Source organism: Dipodomys ordii, unplaced genomic scaffold, assembly GCF_000151885.1.
Source record: "Dipodomys ordii isolate 6190 unplaced genomic scaffold, Dord_2.0 Scaffold31, whole genome shotgun sequence".
Lineage (NCBI taxonomy): Eukaryota > Metazoa > Chordata > Mammalia > Rodentia > Heteromyidae > Dipodomys > Dipodomys ordii.
Genome location: NW_012267247.1, coordinates 6876339 through 6888436, shown reverse-complemented (window position 1 = coordinate 6888436; position 12098 = coordinate 6876339). Strand labels below are relative to the sequence as shown.

Below are 12098 nucleotides of genomic sequence, written 5' to 3'. Positions count from 1 at the left end.
AAGGCTAGTGCTCTACCACTTGAGCCACAGTGCCACTTCTGGCTTTTTTTTCTGCTTATGTGGTGCTGAGGAATCGAACCCAGGGCCTCATGCATTCTAGGCAAGCACTGCAACTTCGACTCGGAGGAGAGGAGTAGCTGGTACTGGGGGCGGTTGAGCCGACAGGAGGCGGTGGCGCTGTTGCAGGGCCAGCGGCACGGGGTGTTCCTGGTGCGGGACTCGAGCACCAGCCCCGGGGACTATGTGCTCAGCGTGTCCGAGAACTCGCGCGTCTCCCACTACATCATCAACAGCAGCGGCCCGCGCCCGCCGGTGCCACCGTCGCCCGCTCAGCCTCCGCCCGGTGAGGGACCGACGGACGGACAGACGGACGGACGGGCGGGGTGGGGGGGTGGGGGGTGGACTGCGGAACTCCCAGCGGGGCCCGGCGGCTGCTCCCGGCGAGCGGACCTGCACGAGGGACGTGGGGGGCAGGAAGGCCGGTTCCCACGGAGGAGGAGAGGGCGTGCGGGAGCGTGTGGGGGAGGAGAGGCCACTGACCCGGGCCTCAGGGTGTGCCTGGAGGACGACCCGGCCCGGGGGAAGGGGAACTGCTTCGGCCCCAGGGTGGGGCTTAGCGCCCGAGGCCGGCACCGGGACTGGGGCCCGGGCCAGGCAACGTGGTGACAAAGGGCTTGGGGGGGGGGGGGGATGTTGGCACTGCGGGGGCATCACTTTGGCAGCGGTGCTCAGAATGAATCCCATAATCCTACAAGTGGCTTTTAGGTTGGAAACATTTCCTGTAGTGTTGGGGAGAGCTGGGTTTGGCCCTCCTCCCCTGGTGGCCTTCGGTAGGAAGTCACCACATACTGGCCGGGAGGGATGGAGACACCCTCAGGAAACCCGGTCAGCTTTTTTCCTTTCTTGGGCATTTTTCCAGAAGGCTTTTTACCGTTCTCTTCCCCCTGGGGAGGAGGAAGGTGGTGAATCAAGTGCTTTGGTGGTAGAAGAAAGCCATCTAGGACCAGACCGGCCTAAAGTGAATGCCTGGCTGGCTGTGTCCCAGACATTTTTAAGGTTCAGAAGATGCTCCACTGCATTTAGGAGCTGCTCCTTTTCAAAGTGCTTAGTGGAGGAAAAGATTGTTGTTAACGAGACAAAAGCGAGTGGAGACAATCCCTTTCCGCAGAATGAACAGAGCTTCATTTGCCTTGGGCTTCAACATTTGTCAGTCTTGTCCTGCCTGGTCCATTCCTTACCCAGGAAGTGGGTAAGACTGTGGCTCAGTCTTCCTGGATATCAGGAACAGACTGTTGGGGAGATCCTTAGAGAAGTTAACCGACCCTGCTGAATCTTCCCTGTCAGAGATCATGGAGATGTGATTCTTGTACATTATTGGGTTTAATTGGGGAATGTTAAGGAAACATGGGATGTAGGGTAATTCAGCGATACTTAGAGTAGTAATCGAAGCATAGCTGAAACAACACCAAAGGTCCTAAGTGCCTTCTCACTGTAGATGGAAGCAGTTTCCTCCTGACCAGCTGAGATTATATCCAGTCCAGGCTCGTGTGAGTTAGGCTTCTGGGCCAGCCTTTGTAGGGTAGTTCCAGTTTAGATTTACTTAACTGTAGCAAGAAGATGGATAGGTAGGCACTTTATTTAAAAAAAAAAAGAAGAGTGGGGACTTAAGTTCACAAATTATCCTACATCTTTCTCAGTGCTGTAACGTTTATTTGCCCTAAACCAGATAAATCCTGCTTCAGTTCTAGCTACAAGGTATCTAAGTTTTCTACTAAATGCATTAACAGGATGGCATAATGTTACTGAAATTCAACTTTCAGCCTTTTGTTTATGCATGCATTTTGTTGATTAGCTTGATTATTCCTCCATACTTTTGGCATTGTGATTTTATATTTCAATAATTAACTTGATATTGAGCTCCACCTTTACAAAACAGTTAAGTGTTCAGGTCCTGAAGTAAAGATTACTGGAGTTAGTAGATGGGGTGTGGAAAGTTCATGGGTATTATAGTAATTCTTTATTCTGCCATGTGTTCCATTTTCTGTATAGTTATTGATTCAATTGCTGTCTTTATAATGAATACTTAGTCTTTGTTTTCCCTATCAAGTTCTTTTTCTTTTGAAGCCATACAGGAATTTCTTGAATTTCAGAGAGGCATATACAACCACACAGGAATTTCTTGAATTTCAGAGAGGCATATACAATATTAATGGCTTACATTTATTGACTGGTTATTCTATGTCATGTACTTTGTTTGCTAAGTACTTTACATGTGCCTTATCTCATTTACTATAATAATAGCAAAATACTGTGATCATTAAAAAGATTTGCACCTTATGGAGGAGTGAACTGAGAGTCAGATTTAGTAAATTGCCTCAAGTCATACAGCTCATATGTGACTGACTAGAATTGGAGTGCAGGAATTTGGATATGAGAAATGAGCCTTTTACTTTTTACTCTTTCCTTGGGATTCCAGCAGTGTGCACAAAAGATTCTCTTTGACAGTTGTCTCTGCTCTGGGGTCCCAGGTTATGTTTAAAGATCAAAAAGAAAGGGCTAGCAAGAGAAAAACTGGCTTTAGTGTATAGATAATACACATCAAAGTCAGTCATGGAGCATGACTGCCTAACATAGACAAGGCCCTGTGTTTAAGCCCTAAACGATGTGGCACATTGAGTATGTGTAAGAGAAACTTTTTACTAAGGGTTATATAGTGTAGTATATACATCTGATAGGTATAATTTGTAGGGAATGGCATAGGTGTAGAAGTTCTAGGGGTAGAATAGGTCCAAGGATTCACAACCTTTTTTGGGGGGGGGTGCGGTAGTGGGGTCTGAACTCTAGGCCTGGGCGCTGTCCCTTAGCTCTTCAGCTCAAGGCTAGTGCTCTACCACTTGAGCCACAGTGCCACTTCTGGCTTTTTTTTCTGCTTATGTGGTGCTGAGGAATCGAACCCAGGGCCTCATGCATTCTAGGCAAGCACTGCAACTTCGACTCGGAGGAGAGGAGTAGCTGGTACTGGGGGCGGTTGAGCCGACAGGAGGCGGTGGCGCTGTTGCAGGGCCAGCGGCACGGGGTGTTCCTGGTGCGGGACTCGAGCACCAGCCCCGGGGACTATGTGCTCAGCGTGTCCGAGAACTCGCGCGTCTCCCACTACATCATCAACAGCAGCGGCCCGCGCCCGCCGGTGCCACCGTCGCCCGCTCAGCCTCCGCCCGGTGAGGGACCGACGGACGGACAGACGGACGGACGGGCGGGGTGGGGGGGTGGGGGGTGGACTGCGGAACTCCCAGCGGGGCCCGGCGGCTGCTCCCGGCGAGCGGACCTGCACGAGGGACGTGGGGGGCAGGAAGGCCGGTTCCCACGGAGGAGGAGAGGGCGTGCGGGAGCGTGTGGGGGAGGAGAGGCCACTGACCCGGGCCTCAGGGTGTGCCTGGAGGACGACCCGGCCCGGGGGAAGGGGAACTGCTTCGGCCCCAGGGTGGGGCTTAGCGCCCGAGGCCGGCACCGGGACTGGGGCCCGGGCCAGGCAACGTGGTGACAAAGGGCTTGGGGGGGGGGGGGGATGTTGGCACTGCGGGGGCATCACTTTGGCAGCGGTGCTCAGAATGAATCCCATAATCCTACAAGTGGCTTTTAGGTTGGAAACATTTCCTGTAGTGTTGGGGAGAGCTGGGTTTGGCCCTCCTCCCCTGGTGGCCTTCGGTAGGAAGTCACCACATACTGGCCGGGAGGGATGGAGACACCCTCAGGAAACCCGGTCAGCTTTTTTCCTTTCTTGGGCATTTTTCCAGAAGGCTTTTTACCGTTCTCTTCCCCCTGGGGAGGAGGAAGGTGGTGAATCAAGTGCTTTGGTGGTAGAAGAAAGCCATCTAGGACCAGACCGGCCTAAAGTGAATGCCTGGCTGGCTGTGTCCCAGACATTTTTAAGGTTCAGAAGATGCTCCACTGCATTTAGGAGCTGCTCCTTTTCAAAGTGCTTAGTGGAGGAAAAGATTGTTGTTAACGAGACAAAAGCGAGTGGAGACAATCCCTTTCCGCAGAATGAACAGAGCTTCATTTGCCTTGGGCTTCAACATTTGTCAGTCTTGTCCTGCCTGGTCCATTCCTTACCCAGGAAGTGGGTAAGACTGTGGCTCAGTCTTCCTGGATATCAGGAACAGACTGTTGGGGAGATCCTTAGAGAAGTTAACCGACCCTGCTGAATCTTCCCTGTCAGAGATCATGGAGATGTGATTCTTGTACATTATTGGGTTTAATTGGGGAATGTTAAGGAAACATGGGATGTAGGGTAATTCAGCGATACTTAGAGTAGTAATCGAAGCATAGCTGAAACAACACCAAAGGTCCTAAGTGCCTTCTCACTGTAGATGGAAGCAGTTTCCTCCTGACCAGCTGAGATTATATCCAGTCCAGGCTCGTGTGAGTTAGGCTTCTGGGCCAGCCTTTGTAGGGTAGTTCCAGTTTAGATTTACTTAACTGTAGCAAGAAGATGGATAGGTAGGCACTTTATTTAAAAAAAAAAAGAAGAGTGGGGACTTAAGTTCACAAATTATCCTACATCTTTCTCAGTGCTGTAACGTTTATTTGCCCTAAACCAGATAAATCCTGCTTCAGTTCTAGCTACAAGGTATCTAAGTTTTCTACTAAATGCATTAACAGGATGGCATAATGTTACTGAAATTCAACTTTCAGCCTTTTGTTTATGCATGCATTTTGTTGATTAGCTTGATTATTCCTCCATACTTTTGGCATTGTGATTTTATATTTCAATAATTAACTTGATATTGAGCTCCACCTTTACAAAACAGTTAAGTGTTCAGGTCCTGAAGTAAAGATTACTGGAGTTAGTAGATGGGGTGTGGAAAGTTCATGGGTATTATAGTAATTCTTTATTCTGCCATGTGTTCCATTTTCTGTATAGTTATTGATTCAATTGCTGTCTTTATAATGAATACTTAGTCTTTGTTTTCCCTATCAAGTTCTTTTTCTTTTGAAGCCATACAGGAATTTCTTGAATTTCAGAGAGGCATATACAACCACACAGGAATTTCTTGAATTTCAGAGAGGCATATACAATATTAATGGCTTACATTTATTGACTGGTTATTCTATGTCATGTACTTTGTTTGCTAAGTACTTTACATGTGCCTTATCTCATTTACTATAATAATAGCAAAATACTGTGATCATTAAAAAGATTTGCACCTTATGGAGGAGTGAACTGAGAGTCAGATTTAGTAAATTGCCTCAAGTCATACAGCTCATATGTGACTGACTAGAATTGGAGTGCAGGAATTTGGATATGAGAAATGAGCCTTTTACTTTTTACTCTTTCCTTGGGATTCCAGCAGTGTGCACAAAAGATTCTCTTTGACAGTTGTCTCTGCTCTGGGGTCCCAGGTTATGTTTAAAGATCAAAAAGAAAGGGCTAGCAAGAGAAAAACTGGCTTTAGTGTATAGATAATACACATCAAAGTCAGTCATGGAGCATGACTGCCTAACATAGACAAGGCCCTGTGTTTAAGCCCTAAACGATGTGGCACATTGAGTATGTGTAAGAGAAACTTTTTACTAAGGGTTATATAGTGTAGTATATACATCTGATAGGTATAATTTGTAGGGAATGGCATAGGTGTAGAAGTTCTAGGGGTAGAATAGGTCCAAGGATTCACAACCTTTTTTGGGGGGGGGTGCGGTAGTGGGGTCTGAACTCTAGGCCTGGGCGCTGTCCCTTAGCTCTTCAGCTCAAGGCTAGTGCTCTACCACTTGAGCCACAGTGCCACTTCTGGCTTTTTTTTCTGCTTATGTGGTGCTGAGGAATCGAACCCAGGGCCTCATGCATGCAAGGCAAGCGCTCTACCACTGAGCCACCTTCCTAGCCCCTTTACAACCTTTTTGAGTGGCCTGTTTTGACTTACCTTAGTTCTTTTGCTCCTCCAAGGCCGGCTGTGCTGCTATAGTTTGAGAATCCCTGGTTGTGCCCCAGAGTCAGATTGGGTAAACATCAGACAATTTAGTTCACAGTTGCTTCTAATGGTCCTATAAAGGACTATTGGACTTTAAGTTTTATTTATTTCATTTATGTGGTACGGAGGAATTGAACCCAGGGCCTCATGCATTCTAGGCAAGCACTCTACAGTAAGCCACATTCCTAGCCCACTTTGTAACTATGGACAAGTTACATAACATTTCTCTTGGGGCTGGGAAGGTGGCTCAGTGGTAGAGCGCTTGCCTTGCATGCTCGAGGCCCTGGGTTCGATTCCTCAGCACCACATAAGCAAAAAGAAAAAAGCCGGAAGTGGCGCTGTGGCTCAAGTGGTAGAGTGCTAGCCTTGAGCTGAAGAGCTGAGGGACAGCACCCAGGCCCTGAGTTCAGGCCCCACGACCGGACCTAAAAAAAAAACAAAAAACATTTCCCTTGTTTTAGGTTCCTTGTCTGTGAAAGAGAAAATACTGCCTTACAGAGTTAAGCTGGAACACATTAAATACTTAGGAACATAATACGCATATTAAGTACTTTGAAAGTTGTAAGTATTAATGTTACGAACATAATGAGAGTAGTTGAAACAAAATTGAAAAACAGCTAGAGGTGTGGCTCAGCTGTAGAGTATCTGCCCAGCAAGTTCAGACTTTAATGCAGCAAAAAAAAAAGAAAAAAATCATTCTCAGTTTTGATGCTCATTGGCCTACACAGCATGGGTTGGTATAAACACTGGTGAAACGTGCCTCTAGAAACAGTGCTAGAGAGGAAGAGATGGGATACATGAAGAAATGTGAAAGGCAGAGGTAGTCTAATGCTGTTCTCAGGCAAAAATCAAGAACCTTTCTAGAAAAAAAACTTAAAGCACAAAAGGGCTAGAAGTGATAGAATGCTTGTCTAGTCAAGTGTAGGCCCCACATAAAAATCCCAGTGTCTCCAAGGGGAAAAAGTGGTGAAAGAACTTGGGATTTGTTTTGTGACAGCATGGTACTTGGTGCTACCTTCTCAGCCCAAAGCCTACCCCCTATTGCCCTAATGGGTGAAGAAGCATAAAACGCCTGGGGCCTGAGGCCAGTGGCTCACAACTGTAATCCTCACTACTCCAGAGGCTGAGATCTGAGGATCCTGGTTTGAAGCCAGCCCAAGCAGGAAAGTCCATGAGATTCTATCTCCAATAAACTACTCAGAAAAAAACCAGAAGTGGTGCTGTGGCTCAAGTGGTAGAGTGCTAGCATTGAGCACAAAGGTCTTGGACAGTCCACAGGACCAGCAAAGAGGAAAAAAAAAAAAAAAACTTACCGGAGCTTCATGACATGTATAATCCTAGCTACTAGGGAATGGGCATCACAGTTTAAAGTCAACCTGGGCAGAAAGTTACTAAGAGTCCCATGAGAATAAACAAGTTGGGCTTGGTGGTGCAAGTCTTCAATCTTAGCACTGTGGAAAGCATAGCTAAAAGGATTGTCCTTGAAGGTGTCCTGGGCATAAGGCTCAAGACTTTATGGGGAAAGTAACTAAAGCCAAAAAGACTAGAAAAATGGCTAAGTTAGAGCACTGGCTAGTTAAGTGCAAAGCCCTGAGTTCAAACCCCAATACTCAAAAAAAAAAAAAAGTTTGCCTCTGGCTGGGCAGGTAGCTTCCATTTGCCTAGTAAGATCCTGGCTTTTGGGAGATGGCGAACAGAAGTTGGGTGGTAATTGTTCTTGATTCCTTTTCAAGTTAGTGCTGGCCAGGCCACTTCTCTGGCTCATTACCAGTGCCTGCATTGTCACCTTCAGCTTCTGTATCTTGTTAACTTTATAATTCACAAGCTTGCTTTTCCTGTCTTAATCTCCAGAATTAGATCCTTCCCTTAGTAGTTTCAGGGAAATTCTACACTGTGTTAGTTGGAAATTTTGCACCAAAGAATAATCCATGATAAAACAAAATTGATTTATTTATTGCAAGATTTTTTCCAAATCTTTGTTATGCTCATGTATAAGAGGAAGTGCTGAGTTTTTCAACCTCTGATCTGATGTGAATGAATAAAAGGCTAAGATACAGAGAAGTTGGAAATCAGCTCATATAACTAGTGCATGAGGGCCAGAGTCAGAATCTGCAGAGTTCTGTGCTGATGATATCCAATGGCTAGACGACCATATTTCTCTGTAGTCTTTAAAATTCCTTCTCAGCAGCCTTTTACTCATTATTGGAATATAAATACCATAGGAAGAGATGGAATAGGAATGTAAGAGAAAGTCGTGTGGTATTCAATCAAAAAAGCCTAGCTGGGTGCTGGTGGCTCAGGCCTATAATCCTAGCTACTCAGGAGACAGATATGAGGATTGAGGTTGAAAGCCAGCCAGGGCAAGGAAGTCCATGAGAACCAATAGAAAACCAAAAGTGGTGTTGTGGCTCAAGTGGTAGAGCACTTGCCTTGAGCTGAAGAGCCGAGGGACAGCGCCCAGGCTCAGAGTTCAAGCCCCACGACTAACCAAAAAAAAAAGGCTAACCATGCCTCTGAATATGAGATTCAGGAAGGGGAATTGGTGGTGTCTTGCTAGAGGCTCAGAGAGCCTCAGGTATTTATGAAATCTGAGGGCTAAAGTGCTTAGAAGAAATCCCTTGATCAGATACAGAGAAGCCAAAAGGATATTCAGCTGCTTGCCTTGATTTTTATTTCTGGTTGTTAATTCCTAATTACACATTCAGAACTCAGCCTGGTTTTTAAGTCCTAGATAGCTATGAGAATTCTGTCAATCCTATCCTCAAGACTGACTGACTATAACTCCTTCCTTTCCCATCCTTCTATTTCCTGCGTTTGGCTGTGGTTGGAAGGCGAGAAAAGAGCCAGATCACATAGCTGTGGTGAGGTTTGGACTTATCGGGGATTTATATATATTATTTTCTCCTAGCTTCCCTCTGGAGTTTGGATCAGTGGAACTTGCTTGCCCTGTATATTTCTGATTGTCTAATAGTAAACAAAACCATGCGTTCCTCTGGAATTATTATAGCATTAGTAACAGAAAGAATAACTTATGGGTAAAACATGCCAATGCTTTCCTTTGGTGTTTTCTTGTATTTCTGTGTTGGAGTTGCCAAGCCAAAAAATAAATGGAAGTCAATGAGACCAGCTTACACCACGTAGCGTTAGAATAAGAGGTTAAACCCACTTCTTTCTTTGTGCCAGAGGAGCTGCCAATTTTTTTTTTTCACACTGATCTTGAAAGGACATGGCTTAGTGGTCATACTTGTTCTTCTAATATTCCCTACCACTACCACCCTCCATAGAAAAATACAGGTTTTACTTGGCCTAGAACAGTAATAGAGGAACAATAACAATGGATGGACAGGGAGTGGTTACTTTCCTTTTTAGAGTAAAAAGTGTTCTGATCATAGGTGATCAGAATTGCCTTTTCATTGTGAGTTATTGTGTGTCAGGATAGTTTATTGTTATTGTTGCTGCTAATTTTGATAGGTACACACCTCTTTTTATTGGTGGGGGGGGTCCGATCGTGGGGCCTGGGCACTGTCCCTCAGCTCTTCAGCTCAAGGCTAGGGCTCTACCACTTGCGCCACAGTGCCACTTCCGGCTTTTTTTCTTTTTGCTTATGTGGTACTGAGGAATTGAACCCAGGGCCTCATGCATGCAAGGCAAGCACTCTACCACTGAGCCAACTTCCCAGCCCCACACCTCTTTTTAAAATAAAAGCTGGCCTTGGGGGGAATGTCTTCCTAAGACATGCTGCTTTGTTCCTTGCTAAGCAACCATGGCATATACATGCCTTTCACTATTCTGTGAACCTCTAAAAACTGGGAATGGATTTTTATTTAGTTTCTTTCCCTCCTGTCATTAAGAATAGGATATAAGTCAGTGGTTCACACTTGTAATCCTGAGCTACTCACGAGGCTGAGATATGATGATTGCATTTGGGAGCTAACCTGGGCAGGAAAGGCCATGAGACACTTATTGCCAATAAAGTACTCAGAAAAAGCTGGAAGTGGCACTGTGGCTTAAGTGAATAGCATTGTCCTTGGGCAAAAAAAGTTAGGGACAGTGCCCTGGCCAAGACGTGCACCCCCCAAAAAAAAAAGAAAAAAAAAGAAAGTTCTTTGGAATTGTGTTCTAGATGTGAAGAGAGTACATGAGCTCACTATAGATGCCAGTCTCTTCCCACCTTTTCCTGAAACAGCTGCTAGGGCTTAATAAGGAGGAGAATTTGATATATTTCCTAAGATTAAAAAGATTGCAACAAAACCTTATATCTGCCAGGTGCTGGTGGCTCACATCAGTAATCCTAGCTAATAGGGAGGCTGAGATCTGAGGATAGTGGGTCAAAGTCAACTCAGGCAGAAAAGTCTGTGACTCTTAATCACCAGAAAACTGGAAATGGCATTGTGGCTCAAGTTGCAGAGTGCTATCCTTGAGCAAAGGAGCTCAGAGACAGCACCCTGGTCCTGGATCAAGCCTGATGACTTCCAAAACCTTATATCTTAAACTACTTTGTATTCAGTGTCAACTAGATAGAGTGGGGCAATGAATAAGAGCCCCTGTGAGGTCATATGAGAGTAAGCCCAGGGCTGGGGATGTGGCTCAGTGGTAGAGTGCTTGCCTAGCATGCATGAAGCTCTGGGTTCCATTCCTCAGTACACATAAACAGAAAAAGCCAGAAGTGGGGCTGTGGCTCAAGTGGTAGAGTGCTAGCCTTGAGCAAAAGAAGCTTGGGAACAGCACCTGGGCCTAGATTTCGAGCTGCAGGACTGGCAAATAAAAAGAAAAGAGAGTAAGCCCAAGTGGCCTTCTTGTCCTTCTGAGCCCGGCACTGCTCTCCCATGCTCACCCTGTGGTGGTAGGCTCCTTTCAAAGTATTTCCTATATACTATGTAGAGGGCCCCTCTTCAACTTTTTTCCTGATTATTGACTAAATGTGTGTGGGAAGTGCTTGAAATCTGTATTCCATCTTCAATATAGTACATCTTTAACACTCTGCTCTGTTTTTTTCAGGGGTGAGCCCCTCCAGACTCCGGATAGGAGATCAAGAGTTTGATTCATTGCCTGCTTTACTGGAATTCTACAAAATACACTATTTGGACACTACAACATTGATAGAACCAGTTTCCAGATCTAGGCAGAGTAGTGGAGTGATTCTCAGGCCAGAGGAGGCAGAGTATGTGCGAGCCCTCTTTGACTTTAATGGGAATGATGAAGAAGATCTTCCCTTTAAGAAAGGAGACATCCTGAGAATCCGGGATAAGCCTGAAGAGCAGTGGTGGAATGCGGAGGACAGCGAAGGAAAGAGGGGGATGATCCCAGTCCCTTACGTGGAGAAGTATAGACCTGCCTCCGCCTCAGTATCGGCCCTGATTGGAGGTAACCAGGAGGGTTCCCACCCACAGCCACTGGGTGGGCCGGAGCCTGGGCCCTATGCCCAACCCAGCGTCAACACTCCGCTCCCTAACCTCCAGAATGGGCCCATTTATGCCAGGGTTATCCAGAAGCGAGTCCCTAATGCCTACGACAAGACAGCCTTGGCTTTGGAGGTACATAATGTGCAAAATGTAGAAAGAAGAGATCTGCTACAGGGTTTCCCTTTCACACCTCTTAGAGCTTTGTAGGAATGCTGAATACAAGCACCAGCATTATGATGTTGTAGATGTCAAACCATTAAGTACTGATTTTAACATTTATGTTTGGTTTTCTTTTTATATATATATAGAAAACCTATTTTACAATGAGTAAACTTAAAACTGTATTACTGAATGTTCTGATTTATCTACTAAACATACTTTGACTAATAACACCTGAGTTCATAAGAATTAACCTAAAATAATTTTTCTCATCTATATCTTAAACTCTATTACTTTCTTTTTTCATTGTCTAAAAGAAGGTGTGTTCACAAAAATTACAGTGTTATAATGGTATGTAGCAAAGCACCTAAGTAGAATTATCCCACAAAAAAAAAATGTTTTTCTCTAGGAAATATGAGGTTCCTTACTATGGATTAACTGCATTTGTCAAGAATAAAGGAGTGGGGGGCTGAGAAGGTGGCTCAGTGGTAGAGTGCTTGCCTTGCATGCATGAGGCCCTGGGTTCCATTCCTCAGCACCACATAAGCAGAAAAAAAAGCCGGAAGTG

At 45.6% G+C, this 12098-nt stretch overlaps 1 protein-coding gene across 1 annotated transcript in view; it reads left to right on the top strand.

Moving 5' to 3' along the window:
• Crk (v-crk avian sarcoma virus CT10 oncogene homolog) overlaps positions 1-12098 on the top strand; it is a 39978-nt gene that overhangs the window by 163 nt on the left and 27717 nt on the right. The window contains exons 2-4 of the mRNA XM_013016309.1: positions 101-343; positions 2976-3218; positions 10968-11503. Of these exons, the coding sequence (XP_012871763.1) occupies positions 101-343; positions 2976-3218; positions 10968-11503 (1022 nt within the window). The remainder of the gene's footprint in view (positions 1-100; positions 344-2975; positions 3219-10967; positions 11504-12098) is intronic.